Source organism: Diadema antillarum, unplaced genomic scaffold (genome assembly GCF_040938485.1).
Source record: "Diadema antillarum isolate AM-2024a unplaced genomic scaffold, OU_Dant_1.0 scf00000168, whole genome shotgun sequence".
In the NCBI taxonomy this organism is placed as follows: domain Eukaryota; kingdom Metazoa; phylum Echinodermata; class Echinoidea; order Diadematoida; family Diadematidae; genus Diadema; species Diadema antillarum.
Genome location: NW_027271057.1, coordinates 739,081 through 767,028, shown reverse-complemented (window position 1 = coordinate 767,028; position 27,948 = coordinate 739,081). Strand labels below are relative to the sequence as shown.

At 43.6% G+C, this 27,948-nt stretch overlaps 1 protein-coding gene across 1 annotated transcript in view; it reads left to right on the top strand.

Annotated features, from left to right (window-relative positions):
* LOC139722647 (solute carrier organic anion transporter family member 4A1-like) overlaps window positions 1–27,948 on the top strand; it is a 246,016-nt gene that overhangs the window by 146,298 nt on the left and 71,770 nt on the right. Inside the window, exon 6 of the mRNA XM_071633940.1 lies at window positions 18,455–18,576. Within this exon, the coding sequence (XP_071490041.1) occupies window positions 18,455–18,576 (122 nt within the window). The remainder of the gene's footprint in view (window positions 1–18,454; window positions 18,577–27,948) is intronic.

Below are 27,948 nucleotides of genomic sequence, written 5' to 3'. Positions count from 1 at the left end.
GATCGTTTGTGAAACCTAGTAATTGTTGTTCACATGACATGTTCTTACGTGGCTGCAGGACATACACCAGAGTTCAATTACGACGTAATCATGAGCAGACAAAAATGGAGTGTGTGGGCTGACCTATGTGGAAATGGCCAAATAATTGGGCTATTCTTCTTCAACAGAAACATGAGTGGTGGCAAGTACTTAAACTTGATCAATAAGGACATTGTGGCCCAGCTGGAAGAAAACTTTGAAAGACAGGATCGCGGAGTGTTCCAATACCTTTGGTGGATACAGGATTGCGCTCCAGCTCACCGTCTTCGAGCTGTCCGTGAGAGGCTGGTAGAGGTATTTGGCCAACGCAGAATAGCCCTCAATCATAAGGTGGAATGGCCTCCACGATCACTTTACTTGACACCCTGGACTTTTTTCCTCTGGAGATACCTAAAGAGCAATGTATACACACCCCCTACACGTGATGTGGATGACGTGCAGGCGCGTATTCGGCATGAAATCGATGTTCTTCGTCATGATCCCGCAATGGTTAGAAGAGCCGTGCGAGACATGCAGCGTCGATCACAGCTTTGTGTTGACAGGGAAGATGGACACGTCAAAAGTGTGGATGCATAAAGGGTAAGGGCTGAATGATGTGCTCACCAGACACTATAAATTACAGTCACTTGCAAATTGTTAACAGAGGGGATAGCATTTCATTCAAACTTGGTGTGAAAAAGAAACAATGAAACCAAAAACTTACAGAAAATTTAGTTTCGTACCTCACAAACAAAAAATCGTGGAAAAAGTTGGTTTTGTACCCTTTACCTTCGAAGGACCCCAACTCTGTGGTCCGTGACAGTGGTGACGCAAGCAAGGTGTCAAATTCAAGCAGATGAGCAACTTTGTATTTTAGTAAACATTTCACTAGAATAAATCATGTATTCTTGACATGGCTGACCTTTGAACTTTTGAACTATATAAATTGGTTATACTTTGTACAGAGTTTCAGAATTTTCTTGTGATTGGGATAAGGAATAAGAATATTTTCGAAATTTATAACAAACCATTATGAACAAGGATGATGGCAATAGCAGCTTCACCATAAGAATGCATGACTTGGGGTTCAAGGAAGCAGAACAAAAGAAGAAAACATGCATAAATTCTACACAGGTGACCTTGCTGTGCAAGCGGTATTGTAATGGAATTACATTGCTATATTTCTGAAATTGTGAGTCTCCAACTCATTCATTCTTATGGTGAAACTGCTATGTCATCATTCTTTTTCAGTGTTATATGTTTTGGGTTTTTCAGAGTACTGATTTCTCTATCTGCTTAAGGACCACATTCTACAAATCTAAACATAAAGCTGTCGATTTATGTACTACATGATGTGAAAATATGAAAATTGCCAGGATTTCCCCTTTAATGTACGGCAAAGACCCCTTTGAAAAACATTGATGGCAATCCTTTCCATGAATGGAAAATAGATGATATATCAAATTAAGCAAAAAAGTCAAAGTGCATGCTACTAATTTCTTATAACACACTTTCAACTCACCTTGTATATCATATTATCAAACCTCTGTAATGCCTCATTAAAGTTTATAGTCAATGTTGTGGACATTCACAAGACAAGAAACGGAAGAGGCCACAGCGGCGACCGGCGATCGTCAAACTACTGTACTAATTTTCAGTTTTCCTGCGTTTATGTGTCGTCTTGCTCTGTGCCAGTCTCGTCAACATGTATAGTAAAGTGTACTGTATTTCATGGATCATTGTCATTGTGATAACCGTGTTCGTATCGTCGAAATGTGAATGTTATAGTCATGCATCAAGAATCTTATATAAGCCTCTCTTCATATATGAGCTCAACACAGCGGACGCGCCTGAGATCCAACTGCCTGATCTACCAGCATGGGTACCCCTACGTGGAGACCGAAATGAAAGCACCGGCTGTGCATCCAACCAGAGCCGACGAAAACGCGGGAAGAAAGGCGGCGTCAGGCAACGCGTCCGTCGCCGTGGCAACAAGCCCCCGCTACCGACAGTCACTATGCGAATGTAAGGTCTTGTAGCGGTTTTCTATACCCATGTATCATATTGTCTAGTATTCTGGCTGCTGTAAATTAAGCTGTCTGACGGCCCCAGTATTTTGTCAACATCACACGAACTTTCTTTTGTGCGCCGACACATGACAGGTGCGCACTACATTCTCCGCCTTTGTCATCGTGCCGAGGTACGCGTATTTCACATTCCAACAGTAGTCGGATTTCATAAACACACCCCTTGTTTTGCTTGTCACGGAAACAAACTACCAATTAGTGGCGAGCTGTGCATCTTCACCAGCCAATTACCACTCTCAAAGCTCCTGTCCGTGACGACCTTTCTCCGACCACGCTGTTTCATTTTCCACGCTTCCTCACTTCTCGATTGGCTTTCATCCTGAGAGCACGTTCTAATCGTTGGAGTCACTTCCGCATATCACGTCCGTATATTACTTCCCACGTCTTTTCTCGCGGACGATACCTCGCGCCGTGGACTGTCATTTCATACGGATTATACTCGATACGGAATATTACACTTCCTCGGATTTTATACCTCGCGATATTCGCTCCTTTTTATATCGCGACTCGCCCTTTCTTCAGGCTCTACACTCCAACCTGGGGATTTGTACATCGCTACATTCAACGCGATCGCTACATTCAACGCGTAACGTTACATCGCTCCTTCGGTCCTGCTAGCGTGCTGTCCGTGGGGTGCAGGCTCTACCAGGGACCTCGCAGTTCTTCGACCCAGCGCTCCAGCGGTGGATTCTACCCTCGCTTTGTGTTAGCCGCGGCACTCGGAGGATACTCCACGATGCCGCTGGATCTGTTGTACATATTTCTATGGGACACTGTCGTCTTCGGACACCCCAAGTGCATTCGGAGTTAGTCCATATTCTTTCTTATTATTTCGGGAAGTGCAATACAACCTACAAGCACACTGTTCACCTCTTCTGATGCCCTAGTGCGTTCCACTACTGATACGGTCGTCTACCACTCCTGCTGGTGGTGCCTTCAGCTCTGTTGCGTCCTGTTAGCCACTCGGTGAGTAATTGTTAGGTATTTCATCTTAGGCCCATACACCATAATACCTACATTGGTGACCCCGACGTGATTGTTTAGGGCCAACTTCACGTATCTCATCCTCCTTCCTTCACTTCTACAATGGCCGACGGCGACGAGGGTAACGCCACCCCGGCCGCCACGACATCCACGCCAGCGGTCACGGCGGTTAGCCTCAAGCTCCCTCCCTTCTGGCCGAACGATCCCGCCCTCTGGTTTGCTCAGGTAGAAGCGCAATTTACCACCAGGAGCATTACCACTCAGCAGACGCGCTTCGCTTATATAATCTCCTCCCTGCAACCGGAGAAAGCACAGGAAGTGAGGGAATTCATCATCTCCCCTCCCACCACCGACGCATATGACAAGGTGAAGGCCGAGCTCATAAAGAGGACCACCATATCGGAGCAGCGGCGGCTCCATCAGCTACTCACGGCAGAGGAGTTGGGCGACCGCAAACCATCACAACTCCTACGCCGCATGAAACAGCTGCTCGGCGACGCGACCTTAGAAGACAGCATTCTGAAACAGCCTCCACGTCCACGGAAGTCACTATCGAGCAGGTTGCTGAACTGGCAGACAAGATCATCGAGGTCGCCACGCCACTATCGGTCGCTACAGTGGCAGCACCGCCGTCCATGCCCCAGTCTTTCCCCGTTACGTCGGCTACTCTCCCACCGACGTCTCCAGTCCCCCGGCGGCAGATCCCGTAGCGCACCTCACTGCACAGGTCGCCATGCTGACGACGCAGGTGTATGCAATAGCCTCCCGTCTAGACGACGAGCGTGGGCGCCAGCGGTCCCGAGGTGGCAACCACGGCCGTGGAAGCGGGTCGCGGGCCGCCTCACCATCGCCAAGGCAGGGTTGAACACATGTTAGAGCTGGGTATCATCCGTCCCTCCAGCAGCAACTGGTCATCCCCACTACACATGGTGCCCAAGAAGACCCCGGGAGACTGGCGACCGTGCGGGGATTATCGCGCCCTCAACGCCAGGACGATACCCGACCAGTACCCAATCCCCCATTTGCACGACTTTACTGCCCAACTCCAAGGCAAGTCCATTTTCACTAAGATAGACTTGGTTCGTGCATACCACCAGATCCCAGTTCACCCTGACGGCATCCCAAAGACCGCCATCACAACACCATTTGGGATGTTTGAGTTCACTCGTATGCCGTTTGGTCTTCGGAATGCGGCCCAGTCATTCCAACGTTTCATCGATGAGGTTACCCGAGGCCTGCCTTTCGTCTTTGCCTACATCGACGACCTCCTCATCGCCAGTGAGACCCCTGAGGAACATGAGCGTCACCTCCATGCTCTGTTCACGCGGCTAACCGAATACGGAGTGGTCATCAACCCAGCCAAGTGCGTATTCGGTGCGAACGAGCTGGATTTCCTCGGTCATCACGTCAACCATCACGGCATCAGTCCACTACCCGAGAAGGTGAAAGTCATCCACGATTTTCCTCGTCCTTCGTCCATCAAGCAGCTTCGACGCTTCCTTGGGCTCGTCAATTTCTATCGACGATTCATCCCCAGTGCTGCCAGCAATGCTCACACGCTCTCACAAACGCATTGCGCGATCTCCCCTAACGCAGCAACAAGCCCATCCTATGGACACCGGAGTGTGAGACTTCATTCACTCGTGTGAAAGCAGCTCTTGCCAGCGCTACCATGTTAACACATCCTTCATCTGGTCTACCTACCAGTCTTATGGTAGACGCTTCAGACACGGCTGTAGGTGGCGTTTTGCAGCAGTTTTCGCATGGTGAGTGGTACCCCATCGCTTTCTTTTCTCAGAAACTCAAGCCTGCTGAGACACGTTACAGCGCTTTTGGCCGTGAGCTCCTAGCAGCTTACTTAGCGGTGCGGCATTTCCGTTATCTGCTAGAAGGACGTCCTTTCATCCTTTTCACAGACCACAAGCCACTTACCTACGCATTCCAGGCCAAGCCAGACCGTCATTCCCCCCGTGAAGTTCGTCACTTGGACTATATTATCACAGTTTACTACTGACATACGCCATGTTAGTGGTCACAGCAAACACTGTAGCCGACGCACTTTCACGGATACACGTCGACGCACTCCATACATCCTCCGTCGTCAATCTACGGCAGCTAGCCGACGATCAGGAAGACGACGACGCGTGAACGACAACTCAGCAGTTACCATCATTCAGGCGCCTTCCTCTGCCTGATGGTACTGGTGAGATCTGGTGCGACGTTTCAACTGGAGCTCAACGTCCTTATGTTCCCATGTCACACAGAAGGACAGTTTTCATACACTGCACGACATCTCTCACCCTGGAATTCGTGCTACACAGAAGCTCATCTCATCACGCTTCGTATGGCTTAACATGCATCGAGATGTACGCCAGTGGGCCAGGTCATGTGTGGCTTGTCAAAAAGCCAAAGTACATCGCCACGCTAAGGCTCCACTGGGCACTTACACCACCCCAGATGCTCGATTTCAACATGTCCACATCGACATCGTCGGACTCCCTGCCTTCATCGAGTGGATATCAATACCTCCTGACATGTGTAGACCGTCGCCAAAGCCTTCATATATCACTGGGTAGCCAGGCACGGTGTACCATCTACTGTAACCACAGACCAAGGTCGCCAGTTTGAGTCGTCGCTCTTCAACGAGCTCACCAACACACTGGGCACGACTCACATCCACACCACAGCATACCACCCAGCTGCTAACGGCCTTGTCGAGCGTTTTCATCGACAGCTCAAATCATCGCTGAAAGCCCACGACCACAGCGACAAGTGGTATGAGCTTCTCCCCATCGTTCTGCTTGGTATTCGTCTACCATTAAGGAGGATATCGGGTGTACACCAGCTGAGATGTTATCCTGCCAACTATGTACATCGTTTACGTGAGTACATGTCTACTTTACATCCAGCCCACTCACGCAAAACAGAACACCACATCTCACATCCCTACACATCTCCACAACTCCACGCATGTTTTTGTCAGACGGGACGGTGTACATCGACCTTTACAGACACCATACACTGGACCATACAAAGTGCTACGTCGACCTCCCAAGCACTTTACACTGGAGATCAACGGTAAGAGGGAGACCGTCACTATCGACCGCCTAAAGGCCGCCTTCTTAGAAGCCGCACCGGTCCAGCAACCTACACCTGTCCCCGCCAGAACTCCGGCGACTACACCGAGCGCCCCGCTCACCACACCACGGCAGCAGCAGCAGCAGCAGCCTACGCCAACACAGCCAACACAACCGCAGCAGCCGACACGGACGACTCCCACCGGTAGGCAAGTACGTTGGCCAGCACGTTACGTTCAATACATGTATTTTGATACCTGAAATTTTCAACCTCTACTTTGTTTACCTTTTCATCATCAATCGCTTGTTTTTAGTCTTCACTTCATTGACCTCTCTACTAGCGATCTGGAAGGGGGCTAAATGTAGCGGTTTTCTATATCCATGTATCATATTGTCTGGTATTCTGGCTGCTGTAAATTACGCTGTCTGACGGCCCCAGTATTTTGTCAACATCCACGCGAACTTTGTGCACCGACACATGACAGGTGCGCACTACATTCTCCGCCTTTGTCATCGTGCCGAGGTACGCGTATTTCACATTCCGACAGTAGTCGGATTTCCATAAACACACCCCTTGTTTTGCTGTCACGGAAACAAACTACCAATTAGTGGCGAGCTGTGCATCTTCACCAGCCAATTACCACTCTCAAAGCTCCTGTCCGTGACGACCTTTCTCCGACCACGCTGTTTCATTTTCCACGCTTCCTCACTTCTCGATTGGCTTTCATCCTGAGAGCACGTTCTAATCGTTGGAGTCACTTCCGCATATCACGTCCGTATATTACTTCCCACGTCTTTTCTCGCGGACGATACCTCGCGCCGTGGACTGTCATTTCATACGGATTATACTCGATACGGAATATTACACTTCTCGGATTTTATACCTCGCGATACTCGCTCCTTTTTATATCGTGACTCGCCCTTTCTTCAGGCTCTACACTCCAACCTGGGGATTTGTACATCGCTACATTCAACGCGATCGCTACATTCAACGCGTCCCGTTACATCGCTCCTTCGGTCCTGCTAGCGTGCTATCCGTAGTGGTGTGTACATACTTCTATGGGGCACTGTCGTCTTCGGACACCCCAAGTGCATTCGGAGTTAGTCCATATTCTTTCTTATTATTTTGGGAAGTGCAATACAACCTACAAGGACACTGTTCACCTCTTCTGGTGCCCTAGTGCGTTCCACTACTGATACGGTCGTCTACCACTCCTGCTGGTGGTGCCTTCAGCTCTGTTGCGTCCTGTTAGCCACTCGGTGAGTAATTGTTAGGTATTTCATCTTAGGCCCACATACCATAATACCTACAGTCTATTTCTAACAAAATCAACGAGATAAGAGGCTTAGCGAGATACAATTACGCTTTTCGGGAGTCCAGTCTCTTGTGTTTCACAGAAACATGGCTGTCAGCCACGCCATCGACGGCTTTCAGCTCATCCGACTGGATAGATCACAGGAGACAACACAGAAGACGAAAGGGGCGGGATCTGCATCTACATGAACGAAAACTGGTGCGGAAACTACAGTATGAGGTCACAGATGTGTGAGCAAAATATCAAATTATTATATATATCTTTCAGACCATATTATCTCCCGCGAGAGATTGGCCAAGTCCACGTTCTTCTGGTTTACGTCCCTCCTGATGGAGATAATGCAGAGAGCCCTTCGTCTACGATCTTGGACAAGGTCAACTCAGCCACTTCATTCCCGGGCGCACCTATCATGATATTAGATTTTAACCACTGCCGACTGGAGAGCACGCTATACCGAACTATCAGCAGGTTGTCGAACGTGCAACACGAGGTGAGAACGTCCTCGACCGCTTCTACTGCTCCGTACTCGACGCGTATAAGGCAAATGTGCACCATGGTATTAACACGTGCAAATGATATCACAGACTTGGATCTACTTATTTCTAGTGCCTCAAACTTAGATGAAGCAGTCGAAATCGTTAATGGTTACACATTGTTTTGTCAAGATCTGCATATTGACGAGAAGATAGTAAAGGTGTTCCCAAATTAGAAACCATGGGTCAGAAAGAATTTGAGGAATATGTTTGTACAAAGAAATCAGGAAACTACAGAAAATACCGAAATATGCTGGCAAGGTGACTGGCCAGGTGACAAATCTGAAACAGGAATGCAATGATATGATTCTGAAACAAGTGTCGCAAATACTAGAAAATACTAATCACCCTCTTCACCAATGTTACACTTTAATGCGGTCAAGGAAACGATATAGGCCAATGAAATCACGGACTTCGCGTTTCCTTAATTCTTTTGTTCCGTTCTCGATCGGAAAATACAATGAATCACGATAAGTGATTCTATATTTTGCTACCTCTCGATTCATCTTTTTTGTCAATCAGTCATGTATATCTTAGTTGCAATAATGTGACATTTCAACCGCATGATACAGGGGCCGCGGAACGTTTTTCAGTTTGGGGGGGCTGGCAGCCCGGGGGGGGGGGGAAGGGTATCAAGGTCAAACCCCCCCCCCCCTCGCCCCAACCCCCATCCCCCCCCCCCCCCACCCGCTTGGACGCACCGGAGAACTTTTTGCATTTTGATGTTTTAAATGGTGCAATTTGATGCATCTTTTCGCCCCTTTTATCGACTTGAACCCCCCCCCCCCGCTTACACGCACCGGCGTAGCCTGGATAATGATCTTCTGATATTGGGAGGGCGGTGATTACTATGCGAGGGAGCGAAGCGACGGAGACCGAGCGAGCGGAGGGAACGGGGGAAGGGGGAGGGTGTGAGAGGGGGATGTTCCCCCCTCCCACGGTGAGAACTTTTTGCATTTTTATGTTGTAAATGGTGCAATTTGATGCATGTTTTTCCGTCTTTTATCGACTTGAAACGATCCCACTTGTTTAAGGTAGCAGGATATTTTGATGTGGATTGTTATCGAACAATTTGCCTATAAAGTCGTAGCATATAAATAAACTTCTTGTATTAATTTATTGTTACAATTAATTTAAATTCGTGAAAGTTGTCTGTTAAGCAATCAAACAGAAAAGGCATGCACACGAGGGTGTATATACAAAAGGGATATTTCTCCTCCCAAACGAAGGTGATTTTACATTTTCAGACCTGAAATTCAGCGATCTGGTGCAAACTTTTGGTGCAATACTTGGAATTTTTTCTAGCTCCCCCAGCCCCCCCCCCTTAAAACAATATTTATGGAAATAATTTAGACTTTTTCACTAAGTGTTAATAGCAAAATCACGGCATTTAGCTCTTATTCCGCGTGTGCATCATCTGTGTGTATGTACAAAGTCTAATGAGGTAGAGGGGGAGGGAGCTTTTGCGTTTTTAAAATAAAGATAAAGCGATCTGAAGCACACTTTTTGTGAGAAATTCGAGTAGTGTGATTTTCCCCCATTTTTCCCCTTTCTTTTTTTTTCTTTTATTTTTTTCACGATCCAAAAGTGTGGGGGGGGGGGGGGCTGCAGTCCCCCAGCCCCCCCCCCCCCCGGTTCCGCGGCCCCTGTGATACATACAGTGTAATTTCAGTTTCAGTTACTGATGAATAAGTTTGATTATTTTGAATGCTTAGTCTTTTTCCCCTCAATTTAACCATTCTTATGATTTGTTCACTATCGATCTATTTGACGAGTTTCATAGCAAAACACAAGTGCCAAATCCAATGTTTCTGATTTATCATATTACTACAATCGTTTTACGTTCATGTGAACTGTAACTTTCACTCTTTTGGGTTCTTTTTTTGTATCTGTTCTAGGGTATGTATTGTGTGTGTTTGTAAGGGTATGTGTGCGTTTATGGTGTGACTGTGTATGCTAGGTCATGACTGGATGCACTGCCCCCCTGAGTTTCTATTTGAGTATGTATAAATGGTGCGACTGTGTGTATGTGTGTGTGTGTGCGTGTGTGTATGTGTGTGTGTGTGTGTGTTTAGAGTCAAAGTGTGCACACCGTTGAATGTACATGTCTGTACGTTCGTGGGTACTATGACTAGCGCATGTGCAGTGGTGTGCCGCGTTTTGGTGCGTTATGCTCAATGGTGCATGACGTCAGTGCATGATGTAGGATACTAAAACTCTCCTGACAGTCTTATGTGTATAATTGTAGTAGTTATGGTGTGACTGATCAAACGGAGTGTGTGTGTGTGTGTGTGCGAACGTGTGTGTGTTATGTTTGTGAGTGCGCGCATGCGTTTGTTTGCCTTCACCTGTATGTATCCAGTGATGTACATGTGTCGTAAATGGCGCGACGCGAAGTGTTATCCTTCGGAGTACGTGCGAGTGTGTGTGTGGGGGGGGGGGGTGTGTGCAAAGGTTACGTAAAATATGCACTCCCTCGGAAAGGACGGGCTTCACGTTTTCTAAACTCTTGTGTTGTTGGTCGGTAAATATAATGAATTGTGATGAATTATACATGTGTAATGATGTATGTATTTACTGTATTGTCAGTATAAATTATGCTTGTATGATTGTGTATATATTGAAAAGTGTATTTATTTATATGTGTACATGCACATGAATGTACGTATGTATGTATGTATGCAGATATTCCTATGTGTACGCCCATATGCCAACAGGAAGAATTTCCTTAATGGACAATAAATGAATCTGAATCTGAATCTTTTAAGAGTCGATCGTGTTGCAATAATATCAGCCTGTTATGACACAGACAATGTGGTTTCTGTTTACCTGTTGATTCAATGCACTGAATATCACATAGGTGGCTCAAAACTTCCTTTAAATAATACATTTATACATGATTACAGACTATGTATTGCAAAAAGGGACCAAGTGTTAAAATTATTTTTGGCACCTAAGCAATCACATGGTGTTCATATTTTTGTTGAGAATCATAATATTTCTTCTTGTATTCAACGCTTCCCATAACAGTAATGTTTTTCAATGCGAGAAAATTATCTAAACACTCAATACATTTCAGAGAGAGTATTGCCTTTATTTCCTTACACAACGTGATTTATTTTCCATCTTCACCATTTTTTAATTGAATTACTGAAACTGCACTGGTCTTACACTCGATACAGTGAACAGATCCAGCACGTCATTTCACTTCACATCTGTACATGGATGTACTAAATAAAAAAGAAAAATACAAACAAGCAATTAGCAAGATACAAAATATGAAATAAAGTTTGTCATGACAAGAAAGTGTGTCAGCATATGTACATCAGCATATGTACATCAGCATATGTACATAAAAGACAATTCTCTATAACATGTGAAATATGAAGGAACCGCAAAAGCAAAGCTTGTGACCGTGGGTTCCAGGAAAGAAAAGTACCAATGTAAATTCGTTTTGCAATAGAGATAGGATACAAAGTACTAATGACGAAACTGTATGAAAGCTAAAATAGCAAGATACAAAGACAAAAGGAAGAAGTAAAAGAAAACAGAAAGCAAAGGAAAAAAATGAGAACAAGTACTGATTGATAAAAAATAGTATAAATATACACAGGTGATACGAGCATCATCAGTTTACGATCAAGTCCATAACGAGTTCAAAGTATGAGTACTAGCGTAGTGATTATAAGGGAGCATAAACACGATAAACGTTGAAACCAGAGGGGAAAAAAGTACACTTCAAATTGATCCGCCATGTATTGAAAGAGATTAATGTGAAATTACAGACTACATGATTCTAATCAGGCTAGTTGTACCCATTAATTTGAGTTTTTGTTTGAAAATAGAGAGAGAAAAACATTTGACTAAATCTGCGGGAAGATCATTCCAGAATTTGGGTCCGGTGAAAGCAATTTTTTGTTGTTTTTTTAGCAAAGAGCGTGCGAGTACGTGGAAGGTGAAATGAATCTGTTTGTCTTGTGAGGTATGCTCGAAAAGCGTAGTTTTTTGACACATATGCATAGATATGTCAGGCAAGTCGTTGGCTGATAACTGATACATAAATGTGCCTAAGTTGTATAAAAACAAATCAGCAACCTTAAGGAGTCTGTTTTCAAAGAAGAAATAATTCATGTCAGAATAAAAACCAGCTAAACGGACTGAACGAATAGCCCGTTTTTTAATGTTGAAAATTAATTTTTTCTCAACTCTGCGCGATTCCTCCAGGCAAGTATACCGTAATTCACATAGGGTAAAATAAGCTTGGAAAATACATTTTTCAGAATATGCTGAGGAAAAAAATGTTTGAGCTTATTTAAAATTCCAGTTGTTCTTGAAAGCATCTTAGATAGTTAATCTTTATGATATTTCCATGATAAATCATGGTTAATTTAAAGACCTAAAAATTTAAACGATTCAACTTGAACTGAACAATCATTATTCATTTTTACATCACCCGGCGAATGAGTAACAGAGTTACTGAATAACATACAAGAAGTTTTATTTACATTGTAAGATAACTTGTTTGCTTGAATCTACATTTGAACTGACTTTAACTCTCTGTTCACGACATCTTAAAGGTTTGTTGGGTTTCGATGTGAAAAAAAGGATATTGGAATCATCGGCAAAAAGAAGGAAGGAAAAAAAACATTAAATGAATTTCTGAAATCATTTATGGAAAGAATAAACAAAAGTGGGTAGAAGAGAGATACTTCAGGGACCCCGCAAGAAAGTGTTTTCAAACTAGAACTAAAGCCGTTAATACTGACAAACTCTTTCCTGTTGTTTAGATAGCTTCTGAACCAGTTCAAGGCCTTTCCACGTATCCCATAGTGCGAGAGTTTATATATTACAACATATCGTAATCAATAGTGTCAAAGGCCTGGGCCCTGTTGCATAAAGCCTTAACCAGAATTTTTTTTTCATAGTTAAATCCAGAAACTCTGGTTAAGAATTTTTAACCAGAATTTTTCTATTGCATAAAGCTTAACCATGGTTTTTTCTCAGGTTAATGTTCAAGAAACTGAGGTTATTTAACCTTAGCTCTCTGACCAAAGGTTAAATCTAAATTTCTCTGGTTAGCCCCACTTAGACTCAGAGCTACCAAGGCTGCCATTCTGGAAACAATTCAGCTGGGAATTGGACTAGGAGAACTACTGCGCACTGTTTGTTCATTCATTTCTGGGAAGATTTCGGTGCAGGAGTCGGAAACGCAGTAGAACAGCTAGTAGACCACTACTAGATCTAGGCCTTACAGTTAGATCTGGTTCTCTAATTATAAATTAGTTCTATCTATAGTATCACCTTTATCAATGCGTATCCGGGCACTTACCCCCTGGGCAACTACCCTCCGGATAACTACCACAAGGATAATTACCCCCCAGGGCTATTCCCCCCTAGGGCAAGTACCACCCGGAAAACTACCCTCCTAGGGCAATTACCCTCCAGGGCAATTACCCCCTAGGGCAACTACCCCCCGGACAACTACCCTCTTAGGGCAATCACCCCCAGGGCAATTCCCCCTAGGACAACTACCCACCGGATAACTACCCACCGGTTAACTGCCCCCAGATAACTACCACCCGGATAACTACCACCCAGATAATTACCCCCCGGAAGATTACCCCCTAGATAACTACCCCCCCGATAACTACCACCCAGATAACTACCTCCCGGAGAACTACCCCCTGGATAACTACCACCAGGATAACTCCCACCCAGATAACTACCACCCAGATAACTACCCCCCGGATAACTACCACCAGGATAACTACCACCAGGATAACTACCACCCCGATAACTACCACCCAGATAACTACCACCCGGATAACTACCCCCCGGATAGCTACCCCCTGGATAACTACCCCCAGATAACTGGGTGCTGTTCTTTATTCCAAAAGTTCGCTACTCCGAAGGTTCATTATTCCGAAGGGTCGTTAATCCGAAACACGCAAATTCCCTATACCTAGTGGTTCGTTCATCCGAAAATGAAAAAGGGTTCGTTAATCCGAAAGTTTGTGGCGTCATTCCAAAGGTTCATTATTCCGAAGATTGGTTAATCCGAAAATGAAATTCGGAACAATGAACCTTCGGAATAACGAATCTTAGGAATAAAGAGCCTTCGGAATAACGAACTTTCGGAATAACGAGCTGTAACCGGATAACTACCCCCGGATGACTACCCCCGTTTAACTACCCCCTTGATGACTATTCCAAATAACTACCCCCCCCCCCTTCTCGATAATCCACCTCCGAAAAACTACCACTCGGATAAGTACAATTGGGACAACTACTACCCGCATCAGTAGGCCTACCACTGGCAATACCTCCCGATGATTAATGGTACCTTTGGAAATTACCACTGCAATCTTCACCTTTCCCAGTGCAATTACCCTCCAGGGCAATCCCAGGGCTAGCCCCGGCCCCGAACAACTTACCTGCAGGGCTATTACCCGTAGGGCAACTATCTTTCCCTCCTCGAAAACATCCGCTCCCCCCCCCCCCCCCCGATGATTATTACGTAAACGATTTCCCCAGGGCAATTACCCACCAGATAACCATCAACCGGGTGATTACTCCCTTGGGCTCTCCCACCTTTAGGCTTGATAGCCAACATGCTTCTTACCCTCCAGGCCAATTCCCCGGGTCGATTTGCCATAGACAACTACACAGGAGCAGTTTTCCCTGGGATGAAAGGTCATGGAGTAGAGGCAATATCCCATGATTACATGTAGTTAAAAGCCTGCATGTATTACATTTATTGTATAAATTAATAAATACACTACTATATATCTTTTGACAACGCCTATCACTGCCTCCAGATGTGTCCGGGAGATTTTCGATGCGATTTTCTTTACACCGGAAGACTCATTTCAGTATTGCCCTGCTACATCATTTTGCATTAACCACTTACAATTTGAATCTAACAGAGTTAACTTTGCTTGTACAGAAATCTACAGTAAAGATACATTGTACTGCCTGAATAAACTTGTCAGGGCTGATATCTTTCGTGAAGCGTTGCCTAAATCCTTACAGAAACAATGGCTTTATATAATAATATGTGGTGAGGCCTGAGGGAATATAATTTTCAGTAAAATCAACTCTTATTTTCTTATCTTCGTAGTCTTATGTGTTTTAACCGTAACTGATGAAACGCAAAAAGAGGAAAGACGACAGTGAAAGAAAAAAAAAGTACCTTCGAACGTAAATGCGCTGAAGAGCTTTTTTTTATATGGCATTAGGGCTTACACACCTAGAAAAAAAATACAACCCGCGCGCGTATGCGGAGGTACATTATGTAGAATCACAATAATAAAACACACCTACATCCACACACACAAGCACACAGATACATTATAATATGTATGTATGCATATATATGTATATATATATATATATATACATATATATATAATATATATATATAAACACAGGTACGTATCGCACTGGCTTGATTATTAATACGCAGAGATTTTCTCAGCAATAACATTTCGATACAACGCTGAACGTGTCATGTTGGTTCGTATGAGACGGCATTTATTATCCAACATGGGGTCAGTAACATAAGTTGTGAAACGACTTGCATATTTGCAAATGCATACAATACAAGAAGAAAACGCAATACAAGAAGCACAGCTGAACCTTAAAATCGCATCATCAAGTAGAAATTTATGTAAATTACAAAAAAGACCCAAAATTAAGACGTATAATACATTATGCACATGCTGATGAAACTTAGATTTGAACGCATATGCAAAAGGAGGGATTATTTTCATTCATTTTCATTAAAAAACGATAAACCAGATGAATTATAGGGAAAGGCAGAAGTATCGACATTAACTCATGGAAATTTGTCAACAGGATATACGAAGAATTAAAGCACAATGATTTCACATAAAAAATCCGACTACTATAAACTCCTAAGCAGATAAATGAATGTACTTCAAAGACTGTCAAAAGGTGCGGGAAGAGTTTTTGGAAGCATTTTTTTTTCAATTTTTTTTCTTTAATAACGGTCACATTGTTAAAACTTTACACAATAATCTATCTTGATCTAGATCGTCTTGATAGAGGTATATAAATATTACAAGTATTTATAAGCAAGGACGAATTAACATTATAGACATAATTGAAATTATGTTTATGTTATCCAGGGGGTAGTTTTCCTGGTGGTAGTTATCTGGGGGGTAGTTATCCTGGGGGGGTAGTTATCCAGGGGTAGTCATCCTTGGGGTAGTTATCCGTGGGGTAATTGTCCTAAGGGGGAATCGCCCAGGGGGGTGATTGCCCTCGGAGGGTAAAATTCAGATACAAAAGTGCATGGTCTACGAGATTCACTTATTGACGACATGAAGATCTATACTATCCGTGACTAATTGACATGGTTTGTGAATATTTGAAATAAATCACACCTTTTAATGCTTACATTATATAGCTTATGATTATGATACCATTATTCATATCTCTGCATTATATCGATATTTTCCAAATTTGCAAATTCCCCGCATACTTTTGCGAAGTCACGCCCATTTTTGTAACGGAATGTCGTCCCAAAACGGGCACAATTTTGTGCTTTTGTGTACATTTCCTATGGAAAACAGGTGCTCTGTCATGAAAGTCATGAAAACCTGATTATTTTTACAATAAAATCACTTTCATTGATTAGTTTTGTGCTAATTATGGTAGAAAAGTGGTCAGTGACAATTTCCAATAGAAAAACAAAGAAACAATAAAAGTTGAAAAACAAAGAAATACATAAGAAATTATGAAAAACAATACAATACATTAAATTTCACCTAGAAGAGCCACTTTTCGTTCCTGTTAACATCTTGATTATGTTTTGGTATGTCATGAGGATCCTGGAAATGTAAGTTTCGAGGAGTCCTGGGGGGTGCACGGTGACCCCCCCCCCTTAGGTACCCTACTATAATGTGGTCTAAAAATGTGGTCTCCCAGCTCATTACGTATTCATGTCCGCGAGGTCCATGCATACGCGTACGATAAATGCGAAGGCTTTTCAGGACGTTGCGGTCTGACTGCCCCACCCAAGCATAACACCGGAGCAACCACCCCAACCACACAATTCATAGTGCATGACCGACAATTTGTGCAGGTACGTTTCATTTTGCCTGCACAAATTGTCGCCATCGAGGTCAAAAATTGGGAACTGCACAAGCAGCACAATTTGTCGCCAGGCCAGGCGACAAATTATGCAGGGGCGACAATTTGTGCCGTCAACTCTTTGACCTCAATGGCGACGATTTGTGCAGGCAAAATTAAACGTAGTTTCACAAATTGTCGTCGGCCATGCACTATGAATTGTGTGGTTGGGGTGGTTGCTCCGGTGTTATGCTTGGGTGGGGTGGGTATGACTAGTAAGTTATGCGTATGTGTGTGTGTGTGGGGGGGGCTGCATGGTATGTCTTGTGTATGATTTGTAGGTGCGGACCCTAGACGAGCATTCTAATTAAGTATCAATCAAACTGAAAAGAAAGTCTTACCACATAAATCTCCAGCAGCAGGCAGGAGCAAAAGTCTACTCTGTAAATGAAAATGCCTACAACGTGTATGAGCACGTGTGTAGAGTTCACAGCGGCGTTGATTTCAAAATAGTATGGGTGTCTCAATTTCAGCGGTGAGGCGGGCTAGGAGAGAGAGACATACCAGGCATACCGGCATACCAGGGAGGTACCCTCCCTAAATGTTATCTGTCTTTGTTCATTTTTTAACTGATTTCATTTTCTTCCATCAGCCTTAACTTCAACTTTTATTTCACTATTCTTTGTCCCAGAATAATTTTGTCATGCTTTATGCATGAGCGAATAATTTCGACACCCCGGAAATGATTTCTCAATCGTTAAGAGCTGATTTTAGCACAAACGAACTGCCATATGCACACCCCAAATACATACGTATTTATAAACGAGCACCATCAAACACTCAAACAAATCCTCAAAATGCATATAAACCACCTCAACACACATTCTTCCATAATATGCAATAACACATATACACACACACATACACACACGAACGGACACTCAATTATCTTGTGTGCGCGCACATACACACTTCCTTGAAACCTCACCATGACTTTTTACATGACTTTTTACATGGCTTGTTTGCATGGATGTAGCCATGTAAGTTTGTGTTGGTATTTCAATGACTATGTCTCTACCCCAAAAATGTGCTTCGAAGGCGGGCGACAGTTTGTGCCCTAAGCCCTCTGCAGAAATTGTCGCCAGACGACAAATTGCGCAGGGGCGACAATTTGTGCCGTCTGCTCCATGCAAAATTTGTCGCCTGTTTCAGGGGGCGACAATTTGTGTCGGTGCGAGAATTCGTGTCGAAACAACAGATTTTAGAGACGAGAGGTTACTAGTGTTGTAGACTTTAAAACTATATGGAATTCAAATGTAGTTTTGCCATTCATTTTACTGCAGTGTGACGTTAACCCCTGGCAATCCACTTTGGATCGGAGCGTGGTGGCTGGGATTCCTCATAAGTGCTTGTCTGGTGACGCCAATAGCTGTAATCCTATTGGCTTTCCCAAAAGAGCTTCCAGGTATGGTTTTGCATTTCAATTTCTGTAAACCTTGATATGCAATGCAAATAAGTATGTATGTATGTATATATATATTATTATATCTATATATATATATAAAAGATAAAAACAAAACTGAAACAGAGTACATGCTCTATTCAACAACGGTTTATTTCTGCACACAAATTTTCGAGCGACTCGCTCTTTCTCAAGTGTTGATACTGAGAGAACAGTATTAACAAATGAGTATATGAATATAAGAACAACCCAAGTCCATGGAAGACCATTTCGAGTAAACTTTAAAAAAAATTCATATCTTTTTTATTTTTCCAAAAATTTTCTTTTTAACTGTGATGGGAAGGCAACATTGTATATACAAATTAGAACATACATTATTATGACAATTAACATTTACATTAATTGTGGAGAGGCCATTTTGTGTGATGGACTTGGGTCGTTCTTTGATTCATATGGACTTGGGTCGTTCTTTGATTCATATACATGATATTTTGCTATAGAGATAAGAGAAGGATGATAGAGGGCGCTATAATATGAATGCAAGAATGACCCAAGTCCTTTATTCTAACATTGATATAAGATTTAAAGGGGCATAGTCCCGGTAGTGTAGATGGCGCTGTTGATGCTACTGCCGATCACCGTTAGCATTGATACGAAGATTGCCGAAATTGAGCTGTCATCAAGAGTAAAGCGCGTAGGTGTTGCTAAGTAACGTTGCCTTCGTTGTCTTCTCTGCGCATCACGCAGTCTGTAGTAATGCCAGGGTGCGTGCATATGTGCTTCTTATTATGACATCATAAAAGAAATTTGCTAAAGCTGTCATCCCCCTGAGCCGAATCATGAGCCGAACTGTGATCGGACCACTGACACAGTGGATCGGACTTCTTCGGACTCGGGAAAGTGGGCCAAAGCGTAAGCGCCACAGAGAAGCCTATAGCATAGGTCTCTATAGGAAACCTGCGCCGTGCGCCCGCGTACGCATTTGACTAAAACACCGGGACCATGCACCTTTAACTCATTCATTTCAGGCACTTCCGGGGGTAATTAGGATTTATCATTTATACACAAGATGAGTCCATGCATAAGCTACGATTTCCCATGTCAAACTGAATTTGGCCAAAAATTGGACTTGGGTCGTTCTTATATTCAGGTCTTCAAACATTAAGCCATAACAATATAATAGTGAGGTTCACACCTAGGTCCCTTTACCTTAAGGTTTTCTAAACCTCGAGGTTTTGTAAACTACGAGGCACTAAACTCCAAGTTAGCGTAGATGTAGACGCATGTAGTTTAGAAAACCACGACAAAACCTTAAGGCGAAGACACCACGACAACACCACAAGATTTCTTAGGGTGTTGTCGTGGTTTAAGCGCGTAGTTTAAGCGCGCTGTGGCAGCGCGCTTAAACTATGACAGATGTGAACGGAGTTTTGTTAACCACGACGCTCAGTTTTTTTCCACAATAGTGCGCAACCCTATGGGCAAACTAGGCGCCCTTTATTTTCTATCGTAGTTATCTTTACCTCGAGGTTTTACTAACTGCATGTAGGTGTGAACGGCATCGAAGTTTTGTCGTGGTTAGGGGAACGCATTTCTGCGCTCGTAGTTAGTATAACTACAAGTTTTTGGATAAGTGTAGACATGGCTAATGCAATCGTGCTACCAAGAATGCGCGCTTAAACGCATAAATGCTAGGCTTCCTAGCACCCAACTCGCATTCTGGCAACAGTGCAGCATTACGTCATAATACAATGACAATGAGTATAAAAGTATACATCAAAAAAAACCTGGCACGATTGATATACAAGTAAATCCTCACGGCTCTGAGGACGCACCTGCGGTAGTGATGTAAAAGCAGTACATTATTCCTTTCATAATTCAACATACACATAAATTAATCTTAATTCTAGTGTATAGATAATCTTTACATACTCTGAGATTATCAAGATTGTGAATGATAATAATTGTCATGGCTTAATATTTGTTATTGTTCTCTCAGTATCAACACTTGAGAAAGAGCGAGTCGCTCGAAAATTTGTGTGAAGAAATAAACCGTTGGTAAATACAGCATGAACTCTGCTCCAGTTTTGTGTTCTATCTTATTTTCTTGCCAACACGTGGAAAACTTAAAATGGCATTAAAATGCTTCAACCTGGCGGGGAAGCGCATGTTTTAGAAACAAGACACCAAACAGGTTAGTCATCGCATTCTTCATCAGCGACCAGGATGCGATGAGATGTTAGATTAAAATCCATTTCTGAAGTAGACACACACACACACAAAGTTATACGTCTGCTCCTCGTCGGACGGATTTCAAAACTAACCTGCGTGTAGATGGAATGCGTTTAGTTTGGTTGTTGCTGCCAGAGTGCATGGTGACCGCGCAGCTTTACCTGTGCGCGCTTGGCGTAGCAACGACGCATCTATGGACTGGGTCCCAAAGATGGAAAGATGTTTTCGGTTTAAAAGCAAAAAACACAAACACAAACACAAAAAACCATGATAAACATGAATCGCTGATAGCTTTTCATTGGAATTTTGCCAAAGTCATGCTCTGATTTATTACATTTTTACTATATATTTAGTATGTATTCACAACAGTAGTTCAATAAGAAAACTCCGTGAGAGACGTAGTTTTGACGAATTTTCGCCCATTGGGCTTTGTCAAGTCAATGGCAGATTTTATTTTGAAGCAGATATAAATCAAAATAAAAGATGCGTCGCGTCGTCAGTGGTAGCGCGTCCATAACAAAATGCGCACATACACAAGTAGCGCACAAGGTAGGAAGTCACAAAAGTGGGGTTCACACACATAGCCCGAAACTTTAAGTTTCACTCGTGGTTTCAAAACTTTAAGTTAACTTTAAGTTAACTTTACGTTTAGAGTGCGTGTGAACAACTCGTGGTTTCGTAACTTGAAATTAAAGGTGCATAGTCCCGGTGTTTTAGTCAAACGCGTACGCGGGCACACGGAGTTTCCTGTAGAGACCTACGCTATCGACTCCTCTTTAGCGCTTACGGTTTGGCCCACTTCCCCGAGTCCGAAGAAGTCCGATCCAATGTAGTCAGTGGTCCGATCACAGTTCGGCTCATGATTCGGCTGAGGGGGAAGACATCTTTAGCAAACTTCTTTTGCGATGTCATAATAACAAGCACATATGCACGCTCCCTGGCATTACTACTGACTGCGCGATGCGCAGAGAAGACAACGAAGGCAACGTTATACTTAGCAACACCTACGCATTTTGCTCTTGATGACAGCTCAACTTCGGTAATCTTCGTATCAATGCTAACGGTGATCGGCAGTAGCATCAACAGCGCCCTCTACACTACTGGGACTATGCCCCTTTAACTTCAAGTTACGAAACCACGACAAAATCTTAAGGTTAGCGCGATAAACTACGAGCTACGGGGGGTCTCCATCGAAGTTACCGTACGTGTGGACACAACAAACCTCGAAGTTTCAAAACTTTAAATTTAGCATGACCTCTCCCTCCACCTTGCGTTTCAGGGTCAGCTCTTAGTTCTTTGTCAACTGTGGTAGTACGATAGCTACCTGCACCGCACGAACCCAGGCCCTAGGCCAAGGCGCGGCCGTGGCTAGCAGATATACGTTTGAGCTGGAAGATGTCCATATGCAAGTTTCATCTGAAGCGCACGCCAAGGGTATACATGTAGTACTTCCGGTATTAACCACGACGTCATGATTCACTCGAAGTTAGCGGCGTAGTCTAAATGTGTGTGAACCCGAGTCGTTGTTTGAGGGTTGTGGTTTCAAAACTTCGACGATCCCAAACTTTAAGTTTCGTAACCACGACGGTACGTGTGAACATAGCTAATGAAAAGTAGGAAGGCAGGGAAAATACAAGAAGCGCACAAAATAAAACGTCCCAAAGAACACTGAGAAAACATGTCACCAAGCAAGGAGGTGGAAGATCGCAGATGAGGGAGAGAGGGAAACGAAGATAAAAATGACGTACACAGAGGCAGAGAAGATAAAGAGAGAAGGATTATTCCTTAACGAGGAAAGAACGGACAGAAACATTCAGTCCATTGGGTTGCAGGCAGCCAAGGCGATGGATTAGTTGTTCCTCTCGTAGTTTGCGGACTTCGTCTTGCCACCATGACAGGTCGTCATTACACCGATCTTCAGGTGATTGATGATGTGCCCGGGCAGGTTGAAGTGCTAGGCCTCTGGAAGTCCTGGTGTATTGAGCCAGGTACAGTCTGAAGCATATTTGGGATGCGGTACCCAATTTTGTGGAGGGAGAAGGTGCAACACATGCAGCCATGTGGATGGAGCAGCACACATCAAAGGACCTAAATACAGCTGGTTTGTTCGCGATCGGTTTTCCTGTACTACCGAAAATGTGATCTACGCGATCACATGTACAGCCTACCACAAGATCTACATAGGCGAGACGAAACGGAGACTGGCCGATCGCATAACCGAACACCTCCGATCGGTAAGGCACTGGCGCGTGTAGTAGTCTTGACGCAGACTTTTTTTCGACCAAAAAAGGTTTATGCCTGCAAACTAACGGAGCTGTCACACCTTTCCGGGTAAGCAATACGCCGGCTTGTAACGAGTAGGGATTCTCCAGCACGCAGAATATTCTGCGGGTGGACAAGGATATTGGCGAGTTCCGTACTTGCGTCTTACCTGCTAGACACGTGCTACTTACCTGTTACTTGCGTGTATTCCGTGTGACCTGCGTGAAAGCTTCAAAACCGAACCGTTTTCAGTTACGAGCGACATATTATGGGGACTACGAAGTATCTGCGTGGGAATCGCCTGCGAGGTCTGCCACTAAGGGCCTCTTACTTGTGTTCTGCGTGTACCTCTGCGGGCAAACCCCCGCGACTCACCCGGAACAAGTTTTAAGCATGCTCAAGGCCTTGTCAAACCGTGCCTGGGGAAGCCTTGCAGGGTGACTTGTGGGGAAAAAAATAGCTACCCGGAGCTCCCCGCAGTTGGCCCGTACCTGGCAGTACTTATCTGGTATCTCGCCCGTAGTTGCCCGGAGGTGCGAACGCTAGTCCTACACATTTACTCGCGACCAAGTTTTGAGCATGACCAAAACATTTTCCGAGTGAGTCGCGGAGATTGCCTGCAGAGGTCCACGCAGAACACCAGAAGGAGGCTCGTAGCTGCCGCAAGTCGCAAGCAGTTGACCCGCTTGAAGTACGTAAGTTGCCCGTGGATCTATGCAAATCGAATTCCTTTAGAAGGATTCTTTCACCAAGTTGTCAGCCCTCATTCGCCACCCGTGCGCCTGACACGCAGGTCACATGGAATGCACTTAATACGAACATAAGTAGCATACGGGTCCAGCATGTAGGACGCACGTGAAACTCGCTTAAAGCCTTGTCCGCCCGCAAAAATTGTCCTGCGTGCAGGAAAATCCCCACACGTAACAAGCCCGCGTAGCTTGCCAGGAAAGGTGTGACAGGGCCTAAACTTGACTGCGGGTAAATAGGACTTGCGTACGTAACTCCGGGTAACTACGGGCGAGTAGGTACTGTCATGTGCGGGTTATCTGCGGGGACCTCCATGCAGCAAAAATTAAACTTTATTGTTCTTCGCAAGTCGCACGCAAAGCTTGCCCGGAAATGTGTGATAGTACGGCCTTTCCTTTTCATGCCAAGTGGTAGGTGACGCTGGTCGCTATCATTATAAGTTCATTGCTTTTACTGCTGGAAAATTTCACAGGCTTGTAGCTGTAAGAGCTTTCTTTATTTTTCTTCTTTCTTAGGCAGTTCAGCTTCACTCTGGTGTCATTTATTTTACTATGTCATCAATTTCATCAATTTCCTTGTTTTGTATCGGAGGTTAGAGTGTTTCTTTTGCTCATGGGAATTTTTGGTTATCGCCAAATTACAATTCATTTAGCTGAGCATGGATACTCAAGCAGCAGAGCCCTTAAAATGGGTCAGTAAGTAGTACAATATAGCACCATATTTCGTCCAGGTATAAATCCCATTATCATGTAAAGACACACACTCGCTGTATTTTCCTCTGTTTTGTATTGGACGCTTCATTACTTTACTGCTGGAAAATTTTACAGGCTTGTAGCCGTAAGGCCTCTCCCAACTGATTACTGCAGCTTATTGTCCCAGCTACAACATACTTAAAGTGAAAACTAAGTTTCGGTAAGTGCTTGAGAACCCGTCTAGCACCATTTCATTTTTGCTTGCAATATATCGAAAGAGTCCACTAAGAAACTTACCTGGCTGACGCGGTTTGCCGGAATGATGAGTCGGTTTGGAGTATTTTGAGAAAAATAATAATAGTAGGAAAACCGACTTTTATTCCAGAAGGCTCCAGACTAAGTCGGTCTCGGGAAAAATTCGACCCTACTTCAGACAATTCACACGCAGTAAGTGATCGCCACATTCTACTGGCCACTGCAAAATACCAAATGAGGCCTAACTGAATGGACAGGAAAGTGCATGCTAACGTAATCCTGTACAAAACAAAACAAAAATGACAGCGCGCGGTCCTCAGTTGCTGAGACACGCGGTCTTTGGAGTTTTTGTTGTTGTTTATCAAGCGCCTTTGATTGTTTTAGAGGTGCTTGATAGGCGCACACTAATTTTGCATGCGCGCTAAAGAGGTTTTTGATGCGCGCGTTGTAACAACTCGGACCATTACTGCGAGTAGCCAGAACACGAAGCGCTAGTTTATACAGGCCGCTCCCACAGGACAACACTGTACAATCAGAGGGACAACCATTACAACTCATCCCGCCGTCAAAGCGAAGCCGAGTTATCCCCGAGTCCGAGTTTAGCCTGACCCCGTTCGGGTAAGTACTGAGACTGAACCTTTTTGGTTAATATTTCGCATTTTCGTCGTTACCCATCGAGTAATAACATCGTTATCCTGCACATTTCCTAAGCATACGTTCACATTTGGGAGCGAAATTTGACAACTTTTGCAGGCGTACCAGAACTTTGTTTGGGCTTTAATATACGGCACGCATCAAAAACCTCTTTGGCGCGCATGCAAAATTAGTGTGCGCCTATCAAGCACCTCTAAAAACAATCAAAGACGCTTGATAAACAACAACAAAAACTTCAAAGACCGCGCTACTCAGCAACTGAGGTGATGTACGTGCGTATACTAGCAGGCTTGAGGACCGCGCGCTGTCCATTTGTTTTGTACAGGATTAGCACGCACTTTCCTGTCTGCTCAGTAAGGCCTCGTTTGGTACTCGTAGTATTATACAGTACTGATGAACATGGCGATCACGAACTGTATGTAAATTGTCTGAAATAGGGTCGAGTTTTCCCTGAGACCGAGTTAGTCTGGAGCCTTCTGGAAGAAAAGTCAGTCTACCGACTTTTATCATTTTTCTCAAAATACTCCAAAACGACTCATCATTCCGGCAAACCGCGTCAGCCAGGTAAGTTTCTTTGTAGACTCTTTCGATATATTGCAAGCAAATATGAAATGGTGCCAGACGGGTATTCAAGCCCTTACCAGAACTTTGTTTTCACTTTAATGAATCAGGAATCCAAATCAGTCTGAAAAAGTGTATTTTCATGTTGCTTACGCGTTACGCGCTGTGCGCGCGAAAACGCGCTGACGGACGCGTACGCGCGGAATTTTTTAAACGCCTAAAATTGTCTGAAACTTCGAGATTTCCCATTGGGAAGTCGTTTTGGGCATATTAAATTTTTGACGCGCGCGTCATAATCACCTGGGTAATTAGCATAGTACAGGACGATCAGTCGTGACATGAACTTTATGTCCACCGAAAATGATACAGAAATGACATTTAGTTATGAAGTTATGATCGATTTGTGGCTAGATATTGTCATGAGATAATGTTGACTAAAAATTTCATGTTATTATCTCTTCCAAGAGAGGAGGTTATGTTTTCGTTACCGTTGCTTTGTTCGTTCGTTCGTTCGTTTGTGCGCAAAATAACTCAAAAAGTAGATAACGGATTGGGATGAAACCTGCAGGAAAGGTTGAAAATGACACAAGTAACGAACGATTAACATTTGGTAGTGATCCGAGAATTTATTAAGGATTTTTGATATTTCGGCAGGTAGGGTCAATGAACTTCGGAGTTGAGGCTGCGCGTATTTGAGGTTTGCATGCGCGCACTGAAGTGCGTGCTCTAGTGTCTGCTAGGGTGAGGCGCGCTGTGCAGCTGATGTTAGTGAGGTTCACACCTAGGTCCCTTTATCTTAAGGTTTTCTAAACCTCGAGGTCTTGTAAACTACGAGGCACTAAACTCCAAGTTAGCGTAGATGTAGACGCATGTAGTTTAGAAAACCACGACAAAACCTTAAGGCGAAGACACCACGACAACACCACAAGATTTCTTAGGGTGTTGTCGTGGTTTAAGCGCGTAGTTTAAGCGCGCTGTGGCAGCGCGCTTAAACTATGACAGATGTGAACGGAGTTTTGTTAACCACGACGCTCAGTTTTTTCCATAATAGTGCGCAACCATATGTGCAAACTAGGCGCCCTTTATTTTCTATCGTAGTTATCTTTACCTCGAGGTTTTGCTAACTGCATGTAGGTGTGAACGGCATCGAAGTTTTGTCGTGGTTAGGGGAACGCATTTTTGCGCTCGTAGTTAGTATAACTACAAGTTTTTGGATAGGTGTAGACATGGCTAATATTGGTGATGAATAGTACAGGAAATGACATTGGTGATGAATTTCATTATTTGTTTGTATGTCCCTTCTTTATGACAGAACGTAAAAGATTTCTCGAAAAGTATTATAGGAAGTATGCTAACACATTTAGATATGATCAATTGTTTAATTCCACTAAGAAAAAGACTTTGTCAAACATTTCGAGGTTTTGAAGGTAATAATGTTCTTTTTTAGTTAGTTACTGCACTTTATTATTTCGTTTGATTTAGTTTATTTTATATACCCTTTGCGTGATTATTTGCATCAGGCAGTGCCTGCATTGTGCGTAATTCATGTGATAGATTTACATTTGTATAGTATATTATTTATAACATACTTTTATGCAAATTTTATTTGAAAAGTATGTTGATATCTTGTATATATTTGTATTATATTGTATATATGTTAATTCTTATTTGAAATTTTCTATTTTGTGTATTTTCAATTGACATTGTACTCCCATACCCCATGAGGGTCGTTGAGTAATAAATCAAACTTAAAATTTCAAACTTCAAACTTCAAACTTCAAACTTCAAGCTGAGGGTTTATGACATAACAAAGGCTTTATATCGGGAAATCGGGAGACTTTCAGCACACTATTATCAATACTTTCAGTATGCTATAGTATAAGTACGTATGGGTGGAAATCACTGATAAATATATGGAAGAACAAGATCAGTGATGGAAATGAGCTGCATGCTTGGCGGAGGTCTGCGCTCT